The sequence below is a fragment of the Monodon monoceros genome, unplaced genomic scaffold (assembly GCF_005190385.1).
Source record: "Monodon monoceros isolate NGI ecotype Baffin Bay Population unplaced genomic scaffold, NGI_Narwhal_1 Super_Scaffold_5, whole genome shotgun sequence".
Taxonomy (NCBI): Eukaryota; Metazoa; Chordata; class Mammalia; order Artiodactyla; family Monodontidae; genus Monodon; species Monodon monoceros.
Window position 1 is genome coordinate 31,905,897 of NW_021703782.1, and position 22,211 is coordinate 31,928,107.

At 35.9% G+C, this 22,211-nt stretch overlaps 1 protein-coding gene across 4 annotated transcripts in view; it reads left to right on the forward strand.

The window, feature by feature from the left end:
• Positions 1 to 22,211, forward strand: part of GKAP1 (G kinase anchoring protein 1) — an 81,290-nt gene that overhangs the window by 25,348 nt on the left and 33,731 nt on the right. For all 4 annotated transcript variants that reach the window (XM_029201641.1, XM_029201638.1, XM_029201637.1 and 1 more), the window contains exon 7: positions 937 to 959. In XM_029201641.1, the coding sequence (XP_029057474.1) occupies positions 937 to 959 (23 nt within the window). The remainder of the gene's footprint in view (positions 1 to 936; positions 960 to 22,211) is intronic.

Here is a 22,211-nt window from a genome sequence, read left to right on the forward strand (position 1 = left end):
CTCTATTCTGATCAACAGATACTTTAGAGAACTGGACCAGCTTTTAGATTCTCAAATAGATTTCTCATAAGAAGCTATACTATTAAATTATTTTTAGTCCTTGAGAATGGAAAATTTCTGCTGTGCACGAGAAGCATTGTTAAATATTAGATATCCCGATCATCTCCAATTTAAGAACACTTGCTACCTATTTGTACTTTAGTTCAACCTTATATCTGTGTGGATTCCCTATGTCTTCCTTGTAATCACTTCCCAGAAATACTGTTGTTACTAAGCCAATGATGTGTTTAATTTGGATATAGTTATGCCATCTTTTTTGTATTCATTTATAAACATACATTAATTCTTAGGATTTTTTTCACAGTATTATCAAATCACTATGATATGTATTTTTAAAATTTAAAAAAAACTAGGTAATACTTTTGAAGGACACAAATTACTATTCTACCTTTTATTCCACAAAGGCAGTGATCTGCACAGTTTTTACAGTGACACAAATTACTATTCTACCTTTTATTCCACAAAGGCAGTGATCTGTACAGTTTTTACAGTAACAGTACCTTGTGATTGATTTTAGACATACTTACCTCCCTGCAAGTTCTCCCCCCCCCAAAATTATGTGAAACCACAAATCTAAAATATATGGGATTCAAATGTTTAAAATTTAATAATACCCCTTGGTATGGGTGGCATTTACTGGGATAGAAGTCTTTTAAGCTGAGCAAATTAGTAATTATATGGTAAATTTTAACATCATATCCCTAGAAAAGTAAATTCTGATGTGAGTCCCAGACAACCCCCAAATGTCTTCTGTAACTCTTACTATAATTTTGAAATTCTTTTCAATAACTTTGTTTAAATATTTTTTACATACTGAAATATTTTATATGTTTATGTCCTTCAGTAAAGTCTCACCATTTTTTTTTTCATTTACAGATCACATTAGTAAAAAGACTGAGGTAAGTAGTATTATAACCATCTTTATTCTAGAAAACACTTGATGGTTTGTTTTTTAATTTATTTATTTTTGGCTGCGTTGGGTCTTCGCTGCTGCGCGCGGGCTTTCTCTAGTTGCGGTGAGCGGAGGCTACTCTTTGTTCCAGTGTGCGGGCTTCTCATTGTGGTGGCTTATCTTGTTGCAGAGCACGGGCTGTAGGCGCACGGGCTTCAGTAGTTGTGGCTTGCGGGCTCTAGAGCGCAGGCTCAGTAGTTGTGGCGCACGGGCTTAGTTGCTCCGCGGCATGTGGGATCTTCCCAGACCAGGGCTCGAACCCGTGTTCCTTGTGTTGGCAGGCGAATTCTTAACCACTGTGCCACCAGGGAAGCCCACTTGATGGTTTTAAGAATGATACTTTAGTGTTTAGCAGTAAGTCTGTTTTGAGACATAGCTATTTAACCCATTAGCTTGTCATCAATGAACTCAATCCTGTCTCTGGCAATTAAAAGGATATAAAGTACATTACAGTAGAATAAAAATACTATTTGCATGCAGTATAATATCGTTTGACTTTAGCATCCTAATTGTTGTGTGTCCGAAGGTTACCACATGTAAGCTTAAAATTTTAGGGAAAAGTGGTGTAACACTTCAATCTTTACTAAAAAACATCCTGAAACCATGACTCAAGATATTTTGGAATTATGGAAATTGTGAGGTAAGCTGTGATTTTATAGTTTATATCTGTGGATAAGATAACCTGATCGTATACTTCTCTTACCATTCACCATTAGAGGGTAGTGCAGCCTACACATAATTTCCTAGTGTTATTGGTTACTTTTTTTCTTTTAAGACTCTAATACAGCCTCTATAAACCTTTTAGAATTGGAAGATACTACTATAAAATATCTTCTAATATTGAGGAAGGTACTAATGTTAGAGTTCTTTTGACTTCTTTAGGTAATAATTGAAAGTTTTATTATTCTTCTGTTACATATTATTCTTGTTAGTAATTCCATTAATTGATTTTTTTTAATGGTCAGATGTTCCTTGATTTCACTTTAGAATGCATACATGGTTTTGAGCATTTTTTATTGTTGTTTTAGGTGTTTTCTTGACAGGTCAGGGAAATGAAATCCACCTCTAAGAAAACCACATCTAAATAACTCTTTGACTATATTAATAATATAGTCCTCAACTGTGCACACAAGCACAAAATTGATTTGTTGTTAGATGATACAAATTCTTTTAAAGTTATTTACAAACCACTGTCACTGTTTTTAGATTAAAATTTAAATGACTGCAAATATAGACTATTATATGTTTGAAAGTGGAAAACATGTACTTTTGGACTGATTTCAATTTTTTTTTACCCATTGATTTATTTGGAAGATAGTTTTATGCAAATGAGAAAGCAGATACAAATGGTACACACTGTTCTTGATACTACCAGCAACTGGTAGTGGAGGGAAAAATAATTTTTATAAACTATTCATGCTTGCTTTTTCTTCTTCACTGATTTGAAAGAAAAAAATGCAGACTGACAGGATCTCATCTATTTAATATATTTAACCCAAGTCGTATTTAAACAAGCATAGGTATGTGACATAGCATGTGTTTTGTCTCTCATTATAGTTTTAGAGCTGTTTTCTATTATCAAATAATTTGATGTGTAATAAAGTTCACTTTGAGTAATCCTGATGATTAAGACATTTTAAACATTTGTAAATGCATTCTAATTATAATTTATTTCCTACATAACTATTTTAAGAAATTGGTCAAAAAATATGTAATTCACATTATCCTATGACACTTGTTAAAAATATACCAAAGTTATGTTGTATTTCTGTTAGAATTATTACCTATTTTCTCGGGACTTGGATATTTAAATGTGCAATGGTTATGCCATTGTTCTAGGAATTTAGAAAAACTTTTTTCTGGAGAGTTAAAAAAATAAGTCTGAAAAAAATTCTCATTTCAACTCTAAAATGAGATATGTTTTCTACTCCTAAAAATGTACTAAGTTTTGTTACCTTGTATGCTCAATAATTGACTTAATTCTTTCCATATTTAATATGTCACTTATGCCAAGAGATTTTTTCCCATGGGTAAAATTCCTAACCTCTGTCGAGAGCAATATGCATGGTATCTTAGCCATCCCCTTTTAAGTCAGGAGTTTACTGGGTAAAATTCAAAAAAGAAGAGATGTTTACTTTATTGCTTGGTGAGGATGAGTACTTAAACTGCCTGTATATTTCTGTAGCTGCTAGCTAAACGTGTTCTCAGGTTAATTTTGTCATTCCCCCTTTTCTTTCTCCATCCATCTTGGTTATATGTTATTAATCTCAGTGTTTTCTTTTCAGTCCCAGTTCTTTTTAATCTCTCTCACCCTAAAACAATTGGAATAAAAATGACACTTGTAGGAGTAGAAGGTGGGAACAATTAAATTTTCTTTGTTAGATGTCCAGGAGATGTTACACTGTTAAATCAGTACCCTCCCCATTATTTGCTGCAATAGTCAAGAAGATCCCAAGAGAGTTCTAGACAAGCAGAGTGAATAATAGACTAGGTGCTCTTGAAAACCTCAACTAATCATGCCTTTAAGGAACATTACTTGATCCTTAATGTTTTTTTGTTTTTAATTTTAACTTGTTGCCTTTTTAAATGTCAGTGCTTCTGGATAGAGTATCACGTAGCTACTCCTTTCTCTTTAGCCCCACTTTTATCAGGCCTTCCCAACTCCAGTCCTTCTAATGCCACTGAATAACTTTAAAAATTTTAGTGATCATCATATGTCTTGCAGTCTAAAAGGTCAAATCTTCAATAAGCCTAAATACACTACCTCTAGAAGAGAATGCAAGAAGTTGTAACAGTGGTTGCCAAAGGGTGGGGAAGAAGGGGTTCCTGGGACAGGGATAGGAGAAAGGCTTACTTTTCACAATATAAGCTGTTGAATTTTCTATCTAGTCTATGTACTACCTATTAAAATTTTATATTAAGAAAAAGCACTGGGTGAGAGAAAGAACCGGGGAAAAAACCCCAGTCCTATGTGGCTCCACAGCCTATTTCTTTTTTATTGCACTGTGCTTTCAGCATGTCTGCCTTGGATATATGAGCTTGTATAAATAATTTATTCATTTTAGATCCTAATTATATTAGCTAAAAAGTAAGATGTGGGATCTGTTGATTTCTAAAATTATGATAAATGGTCAGTGTGTGACTGAAATTATTATATGCTAAAAAATGAACCCAGTAGTTAATACTACCAAAACACAGAATAGCAATAATAGATCATTAAATTCTAAAAACAAATAAATTCTCCTGAGTTTTAAAAAAAATCTCACCTAAAATCTGACTTTACCTAAGCAATTCAACCTATATCCTACCCCTCTCAATGTCCTGAATCCATTTTTCTTCCCATGCCTTCCCTTATTCATGTTTATTATATTTGTTAGCTCTCTTGGTTATAAGTAACAGAAGCTGAACTCAGTTGCGCATAAGCAAGAAAGGAGACACTTATTTGGTTCATATAGCCAAACCATGGAAGAATAGGGAAAGAACTGGCCTTATAGTTACTGGAGCCATGGATTTTATATAGCCTTAGGATAGTTCATTTTTCTCCCGAGTCTCAGTTGCCATTTATGGCCTCACCTCATGGCAGTTCACATGGTTACTGGGGGACCTCAGGGTTACATCTTTATAGGATTTCCTATAAACTATTAATTAGCTCTTGAGGCTTGATAGAGTGAAGTTCAGGTGTTTTTTGTTGTTGTTTGTTTGTTTTTTGGAGAAGAAGGGAGCAAAAGTATTTCCTGGGTGGTGTGTCACACATCCTGTCATCTCAGCATCAGGGGGCATAGAATGTCTGGTTATTATGTTAAAATTGATCAGTGGTTCTATCATTCTCCAATAAAAGGAAGCACAATTTCTTGGAGAAATGGCTCTGCTTCTAGGGCTGCAACAGGGTATATATAAGATGAGCCTGGAGCATCTTGTAGTGCCAGAAAATAAGGAAGTGCTCAAAAAACAAAAGGATAGGCTTGGGGCATATCAGAGGGACATAGGAACCAACCTGAAATACTTTGCAATGGCCAGAGCTGGGACAATATGAGAAACAAAATATAATATAGATATATTTATACAAAATATTATACAAAATATAATATAAATAAGTTATTTGAATAAATGAGAGACAAGAGACAAATCTCCCATACAGAAAATTTGCAGTAACTTATATGATTTATTCCCCCTCCAGGAGAGGGAGCTTAACTCCTTCCACTCCCCTTAAGTGTGGCCTGTATTTAGTAACTTGTTTCCAAAGATAGAGTACAGAAAGGGAGGGAAAATAACTACACTGGAGAAACCTGGCAAACACAGCCTTCAGCAGGTGATCAGTGTTATATTATTAGTGATAAATCATGTTGATAGCATGTACCCTTGATACGATGTGAAGAGAATGGCCTGTTCCTCTGAAAACACATGTCTAATTATGAGAAAAACATCAAACAAACCCATATCAAGGGATGTTCTACAAAATACCTGACCAGTATACCAGTATGACTTGAAAATATCAAGGTCATCTAAAACAAAGTCTGAGAAAATGTCATGGATCAGAGAAGGCTAAGGAGACAGGGTAACTAAATGTACTATATCCTGGATGGGATCTTGGAACAGAAAAAAGACATTAGAGAAGAACTGCTTCTAGGGAAATCCAGATAAAGTGTGGAGTCTAATTATAGTAATATACCAACGTTGGTTCCTTAGTTGTAACAAATGTACCATAATAATGTAAGAAGTTATCAACAGGGGAAACTGGGTGAGAGAGATATATGGAAACTTTGTACTATGTGAAACTTTTCTGTAAATCTAAGACTATTCTGCAATTACAAGTTTATTTTAAAAATTGATTAGTGGGTTCAGGTTTGTGAGCCAATATAAAGTTTCCCATCATACTTTCACGTGATGCTTTTAGTAGCTGTTAATGATTATTTGCTTGATCCGTTATTTCTTTAGAGCTTGTTCTTCATTAAATTTATTACTTCAGGAATACATGCATACAGTAATAATTGAATGGTAGAGTTTATGAAACCAGTAGTATCCCAGCTATTGTCATTCTCTTACTACATTTTAAAGTCCTTCTCATATTTCAAGATTGACTCTGTGTCAAGCCATGCAAGAGTATTTAGAGTTCTTCCGAACGTGCTGTATTTTTTCATACTACCTTGCCTCCCATGTATTCTTCCCTTCCATCTTTCTCAGTGGTGTCTTGTCTGTGGATAGTTGTTAGTTCTTGTGAGGGGGAGTGAAATCAGGAACAACCTATGTCAGCATGTTGGTGATGTCACACCCTTTCCATCTTTTTTTATTTGGCTAACTATGTGTCAGAGAGTCACTTTTTCCTGGAAGGGTTCACTAATCATGGTCTTATTTAGATGCCCAAACATCCTGTGTATTCTTAATATCACTCAACACCCTGTTTTATCATTGTTTTGTTTCTTCACTGGAATTTGAGTTCTTGGAAGTCTGCGACCATATCTTACTGCTTTAATTTCTTTGGTAGTCCTAACTCTTTTCACATAATAGGTAATGTAAATGAATGTTGGTTGATGAGTGAATGTTCTGCTTGCTTTCTAAAACTTTCTCTAGCCTTTTTTGGTCTGCTTCTTCTGTGTATTTTTATCACACTATAACAGAAGCATATAGGTTTTAATTCCTCTGCCAGTTCAAGCACATTGTTAGGGCCTTCATGGAGTTCTGCATTAAGAAGAATTTTAAGACTGCATCCTTGCTCAGCAAGAAAAAGTGCCACACTATCAGTTAATTATGTTTGCCATTTATAAAAGAGGAAGAAGTGGCTGCATGCTTTACAGGTATTTGCCATCCCTGACGTGTATAGAAGAGTGCTTAATTGTTGTGTTTATTATTATATCGTGTGTTGGTTTTTGTCTTTCGTGGTAAATTGTGAGTTCCGTGAGAGTAGCTGATATGTAGCATAGTACTAATTGCATAGTAAGGGTTTAACAAATAATTATTTCAAGTCAAATTCAAGACTTGAGTTCATCAGGGTCTGTTCTAGGGGAGAGAAGAAAGTAGACTTATCCTATATATACTGTCATCTTTAATACTATGCTTATATAAAGAACACCATTATTTTGATTTCCTCTTGGAATAAATTCAAAGCACTCAAGTGTGGCAAAAGAGGAACAACATACAGATGGAACATTTTGAAGTTTACATGTTACTGTATATTAAAGTATCTTAAAACTATTTGGGGTTTTTTTTTTCTTTGTTTTTTTTAACTGTAAAGCTGGGAAGCTATTCTTCTAAGAGTTGGCATGGAACCCTTAGAAATATGAAAATAATTGTTAATCAGTGCATTTATACTTGTCAGTTTACTCCATAAATGATGTGTTCTTCAGATAGGAAACAGGTACTCAGTGGGAAGCTAGGTTTGTTTATTAATTGAAGTATAATTTGCACACAATAATATGTACCAGTCTTAAGTGTGCAGTTTGATGAGGTTTGACACATACATAAAGTTATATGACATACATTTCTATCAAGATAAAGAACATTTTCATTACATTACAAAAAATTCCCTTCTGCCCCATCGCAGTCATTCTCTCATGCCCTCCCCTGTCCCCCACAGGCAACCACTTTTGTGATTTCTACCATCATAGATTAGTCTTGCCTCTTTATTTAAAATAAAGCATACAGTATGTTATTCTTTGGTCTGGCTCTTACCCTCAGTTTGAAGATTCATCCTTGTTGTTGTGTAGGAGTAGCTTTTTCCTTTTCATTGTTAAATTATATTCTGTGGTGTAAATGTATCACAATGTGTTTGTTTATTCATCCTGTTGATGAACATTTGGTTTGTTTCCATTTTTTGACAGTTATGAATAAGGCTGCTATGACATTTTAAAAAACAGCTTTATCAAGGTATAATTTACGGATACTATAAAAGCTATCCATTTTAAGTGTACTATCCAGTGGATTTTAGTATATTTACAGAGTTGTACAGCCATTACCATAATTTAATTTTGGATTATTTCCATCATCCCCAAAAGAAACCTCATGCCCATTACCTATACCCCTTTTGCCCTATCCTCCCCTCTCCCCTGGCCTAGGCAACCACTAATCTATGTTCTGTTTTTATATATTTGCCTATTCTGGACATTTTATATGAATGGAATCATAAAATATGTAGTCTTTTTTGACTTCTTACACTTAGCATGATGGTTTTTAAGTTCATCCATGTTGTAGCATGTATCAGGACATGCTACAGTTCCTTTTTATTGTTAATAGCATTCCATTGTATTTAATTTTATTTCTGTATTCATCAGTTGGACATTTGGGTTGTTTCCACTTTTTGGTTATTGTGAATAATGCTGCTATGAACATTTGTGTACAAGTTCTTTTATGAACATGTGTTCAATTTCTCTTAGGTAAAAACCTAAGAATGCAATTGCTGTGTCGTGGGGTAGATGTAACTGTAAGAAACTACTAAAGAGTTTTCCAAAATGGCTGTACCATTTTACACTTGTGGAAGTATAGGTGGGAGTTTGTGAAACAAAGAAAGTTATTTTCGCATTCCTTGCAGGGAGGCTGACAAAAGGCTTTTTATGATGCTAGTCTTAGTTCCTTGCACTAAACTTTAAATGAAAAAACATTTTCACTAATTATTTGTATTCCTCTATGCCAGTAACAGCAGAAAGTGTAATTTAAAAGCAAAATGTGGGACTTCCCTGGTGGTCCAGTGGTTAAGACTCTGCGCTCCCACTGCAGGGGGCCTGGGGTGAATCCCTGGTCAGGAAACTAGATACCGCATGCTGCAACTAAGATCCTTCATGGGGCAACGAAGATCCCATGTGCCGCAACTAAGACCCAGTGCAGCAAAATAAATACTTTTTTTAAAAAGCAAAATGCTTTTTACAATAATAGATTATAATAATACTTAGAAATAAATCTAATAAAAGATCTGTGAGACCTATATTGGGAAAATTATAAAACTTTATTGAAAGATAGTAAAGACTTAAATGGAGACACATACCATATTCATGGATTGACAGACTTATTATAGGGGTCACTTTTCCTCAAGTTAATCTATAAAATCAGTGTAATCCCAATCGAAATCACAATTTAGTTTTTAAAATAAAAATGAAATCACTTCTAAAAGTTAATGTGAAAGTGCAAAGGACCAAAAATAGCCAAAATGCTCTTGAGGAAGAAAAAGATAGGAGGACTTGAGCTATCACATATCCAAGATTTTTTTTTATGAAACTAATAATTAATACTGTAAGGATTTGGCACAGTGATAGACAAATAGACCATTAGAACAAAATGGCCCATAAACAGACCAACCATGTATGTACCCTTGATTTATAACAGAATGATGTGGAGTATTACTGGGAAAAGGATGTACTTTTTAGAATAAGTGGGTTTTGGGGGCCAGCTGAATATATTTATGGAAAAAAGGGATTGGATTATTACTTCACATCATACACAAAAATTCATCCACAGTGGATCAAAGACCTAAAAGTCAAAGGCAGTGTTCTTTTAGGTACAAATATAAGAAGAATATGTTTATGATTTTAGGGTAAGGAAGACACAAAACCCACTAGATTTAAATCAAGGACTTCTTTTCATCAAAGTAAATTAGAAAAGTGAAAGGATGATCTCCAGAGTAGGAAAAGATTTTTTTCCAAAGAAGAATTCAATTGAAGAATGGGTGGAAAAACAAGTACACACAAAAGAGGATATTTACATGTCCTTAAAAACATACAAAAAGATGTTCACCCTCTTTTGTGATCAGGGAAATGCAAATTAAAACCACAGTGAGAATATTATTTATCCTCCATGTTGGCAAAGATCAGAGTCTGATGATTTGAAGTGTTGCGGAGGATACAGCATAATGAATAGTACACTGCTTATGAAGAGGTAACCTGTTATAAACAGTTTGGTCCAACATAGTATTGGATGTCCTAGTCAGGGCAATTAGTCAAGAAGAAGAAATAAAAGGCATCCAGATTGGAAAGGAATTCATAAAACTGTCATTGTTTGCAGATGACATGATACTACAGTTGACCCTTGACCAATGCAGGGGTCAGGGGTGACAATCCTCCACTTAGTCAAAAATCCATGTATAATTTATAGTTGGCCCTCTGTATACACAGTTCCTCTATATTAGAGGTTCCTTTGTGTTTGGAGTTCCGCATTCACAGATTCAGCCAACAGTAAATCATGTAGTACTATAGTATCTACTATTGAAAAAAAATTCACGTATAAGTGGACCCATGTGATTCAAACTCGGATTGTTCAAGGGTCAACTGAAATATAGAAAACCATAAAGACTTCACCAAAAAACTGTTAGAACTAATAAATGAACTTTGCAGGGTACAAAACCAAGGTACAGAAATGTCTTTCATTTCTATGCGCTAATAATGAGCTATCAGAAAAATTAAGAAAACAATCCCATTTGCAATTGTATCAGAAAAATAAAATACCTAGGAATAAATTTAACCAAGGAGGTGAAAGACCTGTACACTGAAAACTACAGGAGCACCCTAGGAGATACTGCTGGTTCAGTTCCAGACCACCACAATAAAGCAAATCCTGCAGTAAAATGAGTCACACGAATTTTTGGTTTCCCAGTGCATATAAATTATGTTTACACTATATTGTGGTCTGTTAAGTGTGCAATAGCATTATGTCTTTTAAAATGTTCATACATTAATTAAAAAATAATTTACTGATAGAAAGTGCTAACCATCATCTGACAATACAGGATTGCTATAAACTTTCAGTTTGTCAAAAACGCAGTATCTGTGAAGCACAATAAAGCAAAGCACAATAGAACAAGGTATACCTGTATTCTATTACACGGGTCCATTTATTCCTGTGCTAATATTGCAATGTGCTCATCACATCATAATGTCTTATATATGAAAGAGCAAGGAACAGTTGTTAGTCATTAGAAAAATCAAATTGGATTTCTACCTTCCATCATACATTAAAATCTGTTCCACACAGATTAAATACTTGTATATGAAATACAAATTATACCACCCTTAGAACTATAAAATATAGGGGAATATGTTTCTGACCTGGGGGTAGGGGAAAACTTAACAAAGACACTATAAAATGAAAGATTGTTAAATTGGATGCTGTTCAAAATAAATAATTTATTTTCCACAAAAATACTAAAAAGAATTTAAAAGACAAGGCACAAATTGAGAGAAGCTATTTTCAAAACACGGAACTGATCTCTATTAGTGTCCAGATATATAACAACTGTCACATGGTTAAAAAAGAGATTGTTGTCTTGTTTTCTTACTGTCTCGTAGGATAAAAATTTTTTAAAATATGTAAGAGACATCAGGCATTTTACAGAACAGGGAAAAATTAATAGCAAAAAACATGAAAAAAATGTCCAACTTTGCTACTGTTGGAGAAATGCACATTAAGACCACACTGAGATACCATTTTTTTCCTCACTAACAGGTAGGCAAAAATTATGAAGATTGGAAATATCGAGATTCACAGGGAGTTATGGATCAGTTTACAATGGTGGAAGTGTAAATTAGTACAAATATTTTGTATAAGTTTGGTGTTCTTGGAAAGTTGGATATACATTATAACCCTGGAGTCAATAAACTTCTGTAAAGGGACAGGTAGCAAATTTTTAGGCTTTGGGGCATATCAAATCTTTTTCACAACTACTGAACTCTGCTACTGTAGAGTTCATAGGCAATACATAAATGAGCGTGGATGTGTTCCAATAAAATTTTATTTACAGAAAACTACAACAGGCCCCTTTTGGGCCATAGTTTGCTGACCACTGATAAGACTTACCAGTTCTCATATAGGTATACATGCCCTAGAGAAACTTTCCCATGTGTCCTGGGAACTGTACTTGAATGCTTATGAATGTGTAATAGCCCAGCCAAAAAAAAAAAAAAAAACACCATGGAAAGATCCAAATGTTAATCTACAGTAGAATGAATACATTTTAAATATAATCACACGATGGTTTATGCAGTAGTGAAAATGAATGTGTAGCTCTAGGTGACAAAATGGATGAATCCAAAAGAGAATGTTAAGTGAAAATGTCTTAGAACTATGTCAAAGTGATACCAATTATATAAAATGTAAAATCAAGCAAAACTAAAACTCTTGCCAAAAATGTTTAAGCTGTACATAAATCAAGCCTGAAGATCTGACTTCCATTTTACAAGAACTATAGGGATTAGATGTACAAGTTAACTGATACCTAATGGAAGCAATTAGGCAAATCTAGAAGATGGACATTTTGTAGGACAACTGGTCTGGTCTCTTCAGCAAGAAAGTATTATGGAGAAGAAAAGGTGGACTGTGCAGAGGAGAGGTTCTGGATTAAAGGAGATTTAAGAATGACCAATGTAATATCTAGACCCAAGTTAGATTAGCAATAGTAGACATTTTTATACAGCTGAATAAATTTAAATATGAAGTAGGTATTAAGGAGTATTTTTGTTAGGTGTGATGACATTATGGTTAAATTAGAAAATTTATTTTTTGTAGCTAGCTGCATGTGAATTTTAAGATGAAATGTCGTGATGTCAATACTTTAAAATACCTAAGCAAAAAAGGGGGTGGGATAAATTGTTAAGGAAGATCTTAACAATTGTTAAAACTAGGTGTAGAGTATATGGGTGAAAAATTTCATAATAAAAAGTAAAACAAGCAAAATGAAAATATATTCTTTCCTGTTACATCTATAAGACAACAATAAAAGATGGAAATGATAAACACTAAATTTGTTACTCTTTTGGAGGGCACATGGTATGGGTAATAGTCTAGTTTTTAAGTAAAATAGTGGAATCATGGGTGTCCTTTTTTTAAAAAAAAAGCTTTACTGAGTTATAATTTACATACTATAAGATTCACCCATCGTTAAGTATATAACTCAATAATTTATAATAAATTTAAAGAACTGTGCAACCATAACTGTAGTCTAAATTTGGAACATTTCTATCATCCCTCAGAATTCCCTTATATCCATATGTAGTCAATTTCTACTCCACCTTCAGCCCCTGGCAACTGCTGATCTACTTTGTGTCCCTATAGATTTGCCTATTCTGGTATCTAATGTGAATGGACTCATACAACATGTATTCTTTCATATCTGGCTTTTACTCAGCATAATGTTTTTGAGGTTTGTCTGTGTTATAGGATGTGTCAGTAATTCACCTCACTTTATTGTTGAATAGCGTTCCATTGTATACATGTTATTTATTCCCCAGTTGATGGACATTTGCTGTCAACGTTTGATACATGTCTTTGTGTGGAGGTGTTTTCATTTCTCTTAGGTGGATACTTAGGAGTGAAATTGCTGGGTTGTATGGTAATTTATGTTTAACTTTTATTTAAGTGTCTTTTCAAGCTGTTTTCCAAAGTGGCTGTACTATTTATCATTCCCAACAATATATATGAGGGTTCTTCCAGTTTCTCCACATCCCTGTCAACACTTGATACTGTCTCTTGTTTTTTTGTTGTTGTTTGTTTTGTTTTTGTTTTTGTTTTTGCAGTACGCGGGCCTCTCAACTGTTGTGGCCTCTCCCGCTGCGGAGCACAGGCTCCGCAGCCATGGCTCACGGGCCTAGCAGCTCCGCGGCATGTGGGATCTTCCCGGACCGGGGCATGAACCCGTGTCCCCTGCATCGGCAGGCGGACTCTCAACCACTGAGCCACCAGGGAAGCCCTGTCTCTTGTTTTGATTATAGCCACACTAGTGGCTATGTGAGTGGCTGTCTCACTTTAACTTGCAATTCCGTAATGACTAGAGATTTTGAACATCTTTTCATTTACTCATCAGCTATTCTTACATCTTATTTGGGGAAATGTCTATTCATACCTTCTGCCCATTTTTAAAAAATTTATTTTTTGTCTGTGTTGGGTCTTCGTTTCTGTGCAAGGACTTTCTCTAGTTGTGGCAAGCGGGGGCCACTCTTCATCGCGGTGCATGGGACTCTCACTGTTGCAGCCTCTCCTGTTGCAGAGCACAGGCTCCAGACGCGCAGGCTCAGTAGTTGTGGCTCACAGGCCTAGTTGCTCCGTGGCATGTGGGATCTTCCCAGACCAGGGCTCAAACCCGTGTCCCCTGCATTGGCAGGCAGATTCTCAACCACTGCGCCACCAGGGAAGCCCCCTTCTGCCCATTTTTATGTGTGTTATTATTATTTTGTAAAATTCTGGATACAGGACCTCTATCAACTATATGACTTGCAAATAAATATTCTCTCCCAGACTGTGACTTGCCTTCTTACTTTCTTAATGGTGTCTTTTGAAACAGAAAAATTTTTAATGTTGATGAAGTCTAGTTTATCAATTTTTTCTTTTATGGGTCATGATTTTGGTTAATAAGTCTTTGCCTAACCCAAGGCCACAGCGATTTATTCCAGAAGTTTTATGGTTTTAATTCTTCTTTTAAAGTCTATGATCCATTTTTTTCTTTTTTTCATTGTGGTAAAATGCACATAAAATTTACCATTTTAACCATTTTTAAGTGTACACTTCAGCAGTATTAAGTACATTCACATTGTGCTGCCATCACCACCGTTCATCCCAATAACTCTTTTCACCTTGTGAAAGTGAAAATCTGTACCTATTAAACAATAACTCATTCTCCCCTCTGCCCCAACCCCAGAAAATCATCATTCTTCTACTTTCTATGCCTTTGAGTACTTTTAAGTACCTAATATAAGTGGAATCATACATAAATATTTGTCTTATTGCAACTGACTTATTTCACTTACCATAATGTCCTTAAGTTTCATCTGTGTTACAGCATATTGCAGAATTTCCTTTGTTTTTAAGGCTAATAGTCCATTTTTTGTATATACCACATTTTGCTTATTCATTCATCCGTTGTTGGTCACTTCGGTTGCTTCCATGTTTTAGCTGTTGGGAATAATGCTGTGAACGTGGGTGTACAGATACCTCTTTGATACCCTGCTTTCAGTTCCTTTGGGAATATACCCAGAAGTAGAATTGCTGGATCATATGGTAATTCTATTTAAAATTTTTGAGGTACCCCATACTATTTTATACAGCAGCTATACCATTTTACATTCCCACCAACAGTGTGCAAGGGTTCCAGTTTTCCCACATCCTTGCAAACACTTGTTCTATTTTTTTTTTTTTTTTACAGTACCAATCCTAAAGGGTCTGAGGTAGCATCTCATTGTGATTTGATTTGCATTTCCCTAATGATTAGTGATGTTGATCATCTTTTCATGTGCTTATTGGCCATTCGTATATCTTCTTTGGAGAACTGTCTCTTCAAGTCCTTTGTCCATTTTTTAATTTGGTTGGTTGTTGTTACTGAGCTTTAGAAATCTCTATATATTCTGGATATTAATCCCTTATCAGATATATGATTCAAAGATATTTTTTTCCCATTCTGTGGGTTGACTTGGTCACAGTGTATAATTTTTTCAGTATGCTGCTGAATCCTGTTTCCTAGTATTTTGTTGAGGATTTTTGCATTGATATTCATAAGGGATATTAGTCCATAGTTTTCTTGTAGTGTCTTTGTCTAGCTTGGATATCAAGGTTATGCTGGCCTCATAAAGTGAGTTAGGAAGTGTTTCTCCTCTCCAGTTTTTTAGAAGAGTTTGAGAAGGATTTATTTTAGTTCTTTAAATGTTTGGTAGGATTCACCAGTGACACCATCAGGTCCAGGGCTTTTTTTTGCTGTGAGATTTTTCATTACTGATTCAATCTCCATACTAGTTTTAGGTCTATTTAGATTTTCTGTTATTTGTGATTTAGTCTTGGTAGGTTTTGTGTTTCTAGGAACTTGTCTATTTCATCTAGGTTATCCAATTTATTTGGTGTATACCTGTTTATAATACTCTTATAATGCTCACTTCTGTAGAATCAGTAGTAATGTCCCCATTTTCATTTATTTTTTAAAAAAATTATTTATTTATTTATTTTTGGCTGTGTTGGGTCTTCGTTTCTGTGCGAGGGCTTTCTCTAGTTGCAGCGAGTGGAGGCCACTCTTCATCACAGTGCGCAGGCCTCTCACTATCGCGGCCTCTCTTGTTGTGGAGCACTGGCTCCAGACACGCAGGCTCAGTAGTTGTGGCTCACGGGCCCAACTGCTCTGCGGCATGTGGGATCTTCCCAGACCAGGGCTCGAAACCTTGTCCCCTGCATTGGCAGGCAGATTCTCAACCACTGCGCCACCAGGGAAGCCCCCCATTTTCATTTCTGATTTTAGTAATTCGAGTCTTCTTTCTTTTTTTCATAGCTCTTCTGGATGAAGATTTGTCAATTTTTAAAAATCTTTTTGAAGAACCAGCTTTTGGTTTCATTGATTTTTCTCTATTATTATTATTATTATTTTTGCAGTACACGGGCCTCTCACTGTTGTGGCCTCTCCCGTTGCGGAGCACAGGCTCCGCGGCCATGGCTCATGGGCCTAGCTGCTCTGCGGCATGTGGGATCTTCCTGGACCGGGTCACGAACCTGTGTCCCCTGTATCTGCAGGCGGACTCTCAACTACTGCACCACCAGGGAAGCCTGATTTTTCTCTATTATTTTTCTATTCTCTGCTTTATCTCTATCATTTCCTTCTTTCTGCTAGGTTTTTTTTTTTTTTTTTTTAATCCTACAGCTTGGCTTGGGTTGTTATTCTTTTTAAATTTATTTATTTATTTATGGCTGTGTTGGGTCTTCGTTTCTGTGCGAGGGCTTTCTCTAGTTGCGGCAAGCGGGGGCCACTCTTCATCGCGGTGCGCAGGCCTCTCACTATCGCGGCCTCTCTTGTTGCGGAGCACAGGCTCCAGACGCGCAGGCTCAGCAGTTGTGGCTCACGGGCCTAGTTCCTCTGTGGCATGTGGGATCCTCCCAGACCAGGGCTCGAACCCGTGTCCCCTGCATTAGCAGGCAGATTCTCAACCACTGCGCCACCAGGGAAGCCCCCTTCTGCTAGGTTTGAATTTAGTTTGTTCTTTTTCTAGTTCCTTAAGTTGTAAAGTTAAGTTCTTGATTTGAGATCTTTCTTGTTTTTTAAGGTAAGCGTTTATAGCTATAAATTTCTCCTCTAGCACCATTTTCACTGTGTCCCGTAAGTTTTGGTATGTTGTGTTTTGGTTTTCACTTGTCTCTATGTGATTGTCCTTGTGGTTTCTTCCTTGATCCTTTGGTTGGATAAAATTGTGTTGTTTAATTTCCACATTTTGTGAACTTTCCACTTTTCTCTGTGTTGTTGATTTCTAACTTCATCCGACTGTGGTCAGAAAAAATACTTTGTATGATATCTGTCTTTTAAAATCTGTGGAGACTTAATTTGCGGCCTAATGTGGGCTATCCTGGAAAATACGTGTGCACTTAGGATGAGTATACTGTTGTTGGTCAGAGTGTTCTGCATGTATCTGTCAGATCGAATTGGTTTATTGTGTTAAGTCCTCTATTTCCTTACCTATGTCTGGTTGTTCTGTTCATTATTGTGAGTGGTGTATTGAAATCCCAAACTGTTATTGGAGAACTGTCTATTTCTCCCTTCAAACCTGTCAGGTTTTGCTTAATATATTTTTAGGGTCTGTAGTTAGGTGTGTAAATGTTTATAATTATATTTTCTTGCTGTACTAAACCTTTTATTAATATATCCTGTCCTTCTTTATCTCTTGAAACTTTTTTTGATGTAAAGTCTGTTTTGTCTGATATTAGTATAGCCACTCTTGCTCTCTTTTGGTTATTATTTTCACATAGTGTAATTTTTCATCCCTCACTTTCAACCTGTTTGTGTCTTTGGATCTCAAGTGAGTCCCTTGGAGAGAGCATATATTTGGATCATGAATCTTTATACATTCTACCAATCTCTGTCTTTTGATTGGAGAGCTTATTCATTTTCATTTGATGTAATTACTGATAAGGAGGTACTTATTTTTTTTTTAGTTAATTAACCTAAAATATTATATTAGTTTCTCAGATTTAACGTAGTGATTTGATATTTTTATGCATTGTGAAATGATCACTGCAATAAAACCAGTTACATCCATTATCACACAAAGTTGTTTTTACAGTATTTTAAAAATTTTTATTTATTTATTTATTTTTGGCTGCATTGGGTCTTCGTTGTTGTGCGTGGGCTTTCTCTAGTTGCAGCGAGTGGGGGCTACTCTTCATTGCGGTGTGTGGGCTTCTTGTTGCAGTGGCTTCTCTTGTTGCAGAGCACAGGCTCTAGGCATGTGGGCTTCAGTAGTTGTGGCACGTGGGCTCAGTAGTTGTGGCTCGTGGGCTCTAGAGCGCAGGCTCAGAAATTGTGGGGCATGGGCTTAGTTGCTCTGTGGCATGTGGGATCTTCCTGGACCAGGGTTCGAACCCATGTCCCCTGCCTTGGGAGGCGGATTCTTAACCGCTGTGCCACCAGGGAAGTCCCCTGTTTTTACAGCATTATTATTATTTTTGGCGGTACGTGGGCCTCTTACTTTTGTGGTCTCTCCCGTTGCGGAGCACAGGCTCCGGATGCGCAGGCTCAGTGGCCATGGGTCACGGACCTAGCTGCTTCGCGGCATATGGGATCTTCCTGGACTGGGGCACGAACTCGTGTCCCCTGCACAGGCAGGTGGACTCTCTATCACTGCGCCACCAGGGAAGCCCTTTACAGCATTATTGACTACATTCCCCATGTGTACATTACATCCCTGTGACTTATTTATCTTACAGTTAGAAGTTTGTACATCTTAATTCATTTAGCCTATTTCATCCGTCCCCCTCCCCTAATCTGGCAACTGCCACTTTGTTCTCTGTATCTGTAAGTATGTTTGTTTTGTTTTTTAGATTCCACTTATAAGTGAAATCATATGGTACTTGTTTTTCTCTGTCAGACTCATTTCACTTAGCATGATACAAGGAGGGACTTCTGTCATTGTGCTATTTATATGCCTTATAGTTTTTTTGTCTCTCATTTCCTGCATTACTGTTTTCTTTTGTGTTTAGTTGATTTTTTGTAGTGAAATATTTTAAATTCCTTTCCTGTTTCCTTTTGTGTATATTCTCTAGCTATGTTCTTTGTGATTACCTTGGGGATTACATTTAACATTCTGAAGTTATAACACTAATTTGAATTTATAGCAGCTTAGCTTCAGTAACATCCAAAAATTATTCCTTTACACTGCTGTCCCCACCCCTTTCAGTTTCTTTTAATTGAAGTATAGTTGATTTACAATGTTTCAGGTGTATAGCAAACTGATTCAGTTATATGTGTATATACATACACACACATATATTTCAGATTCTTTTCCATTATAGGTTATTACAAGATACTGAATATAGTTTCCTGTGCTATACAGTAGGTCCTTACTGTTTTTTCTGTTTTATGTATAGTAGTGTGTATCTGTTAATCCCAAATCCCTAATTTATCCCTTTCCCCCTTTCCTCTTTGGTAGCCTTACGTTTGTTTTCTATGTGAGTCTATGTCTGTTTTGTAACTTCCTATCATTTTTTTAAGATTCCATATATAAGTGAAATCATTTGTCTTTCTCTGTCTGACTTACTTCACTTAGTATGATAATCTCTGGGTCCATCCATGTTGCTGCAAATGGCATTATCTCATTGTTCTTTTATGGCTGAGTAATTTTCCTGTGTATGTGTGTATGTGTGTATCTTCTTTATCCATTCATCCGAAGATGGACATTTAGGTTGCTTCCATGTCTTGGCTATTGTAAATAGTACTGCTCTGAACATTGGGGTGCATGTATGTACTCAAACTAGAGTTTTCGTCTTTTCTGGATATATGCCTAGGAATGGGCTTGCTGGATCATATGATAACTCTATTTTTAGTTTTTTAAGGAACCTCCATACTGTTCTCCATAGTGGCTGCACCAGTTTACATCCCCACCATCAGTGTAGGAGGATTCCCTTTTCTCCATACCCTCTCCAGCATTTATTTGTAGACTTTTTGATGATGGCCATTCTGAACAGCATGAGGTGATAACTTATTGTAGTTTTGACTTGCATTTCTCTAATAATTAGTGGTGTTCAGCATCTTTTCGTGTGCCTGTTGGCCATCTCTGTGTCTTCTTTGGAGAAATGTTTATTTAGGTCTTCTGCCCATTTTTGGATTTTTTTTTTAAATTGAGCTGTTTGTATATTTTGGAAATTAATACCTTTTCTGGTTACATTGTTTGCAAATATTTTTACCCAGTCCATAGATTGTCTTTTTGTTTTGTTTATGGTTTCCTTTGCTGTGCAAAGCTTATAAGTTTAATTAGGTCCCACTTGTTTATTTTTGTTTTTATTTCCATTACTGTAAGAGAAAGATCCAAAAAGATATTGCTGTGATTTATGTCAAAGAGTGTTCTGCCTATGTTTTCCTCTAGGAGTTTTATAGTATCTGGTCTCACATTTAGGTCTTTAATCATTTTGAGTTTATTTTTGTGTATTGTGTTAGAGAATGTTCTAATTTCATTCTTTTATATGTAGGTGTCCAGCTTTTCCAGCATGACTTATTGAAGAGACTGTTTTTTCTCCATTGTGTATTCTTGCCTTCTTTGTCATAGATTATTATTATTATTATTATTTTTTTTTTGCGGTACGCAGGCCTCTCGCTGTTGGGGCCTCTCCCGTTGTGGAGCACAGGCTCTGGACGCGCAGGCTCAGCAGTCATGGCTCACGGGCCCAGCCGCTCTGCGGCATGTGGGATCTTCCCGGACCGGGACACGAACCTGTATCCCCTGCATCAGCAGGTGGACTGTCAACCACTGCACCACCAGGGAAGCCCTGTCATAGATTAATTGACCATAGCTGTGTGGGTTTATTTCTGGACTTTCTATCCTGTTCCATTGATCTATATTTCTGTTTCTGTGCTAGTACTATACTGTTTTGGTTACAGTAGCTTTGTGATATAGTTTGAAGTCAGGGAGCCTGATTCCTCCCCATCTCCATTTTTCTTTCTCAAGATTCCTTTAATTATCCTGGGTCTTTCGTGTTTCCATAAAAAGTAAAAAAAAATTTTGTTCCAGTTCTGTGAAAAATGCCATTAGTAATTTGATAGGAATTGAATTGAGTCTGTAGGTTGCCTTGGGTAGTATAGTTATTTTGACAGTATTGATTCTCCCAATCCAAAAACACAGTATATCTTTCCATTTGTTTGTGTCATCTCTGATTTCTTTTATCAGCATCTTATAGTTTCTGGAGTACAGGTCTTTTGCCTCCATAAGTAGGTTTATTTCTAGGTATTTTATTCTTTTTGATAGTGGTAAATGAGATTGTTTCCTTAATTTCTGTTTCTCACCTCTTGTTGTTAGTGTATAGAAATACAACAGATTTCTGCGTATTAATTTTGCATCCTGAAACTTTACTGAAGTCATTGATGAGTTCTGGTAATATTTTGGTGGCATCTTCAGGATTTTCTATGTATAGTATCATATCATCTGCAAACAATGACAGTTTAACTTCTTCTTTTCCCATTTGGATAACTTTTATTTATTTTCTTCCTCCGATTGTTGTGGCTAGCACTTCCAAAACTATGTTGAATAAAAGTGGCGAGAGTGGACATCTTTGTCTTGTTTCTGATCTTAGAGGAAAAGCTTTCAGCTTTTCACTGTTGAGTATGATATTAGCTGTGTGTTCATCATATATGACCTTTATTATGTTGAAGTGTGTTCCCATTGTGCCTACTTTCTGGAGAGCTTTTAATCATAAATGGATGTTGAATTTTATCAGAAGCTTTTTCTGCATCTGTTGAGATGATCGTATGGTTTTATTTTTCAAGTCGTTAATGTGGTTCATCAAACTGATTGATTTGTGGATATTGAAAAATCATTGCATCCCTGTGATAAATCCCACTTGATCATGGTGTACGACCCCTTAATGTGTTGTTGGATTCAGTTTACTAGTATTTTGTTGAGGATTTTTGTGTCTACGTTCATCAGTGATATTGGTCTGTAATTTTCTTTTTTTGTGATATCTTTGTCTAATTTTGGTATTCAAGGTGATGGTGGCCTCATAGAATGAGTTTGGAAGTGTTCCTTCCTCTGCAGTTTTTTGGAATAGTTTCAGAAGGATAGGTTTTAACTCTTCTCTAAATGTTTGATAGAATTCGTCTGTGAAGCCATCTGGTCCTGGACTTTTTCTGTTGAGGGTTTTAAAATCTGTTTCCATTTCAGTACTTGTGATTGGTCTGTTCATATTTTCTGTTTCTTCCTGTTTCAGTCTTGAAGATTGTATAACACCTTTCTAAGAATTTGTCCATTTCTTCTAGGGTATCCATTTTTATTGGCATATA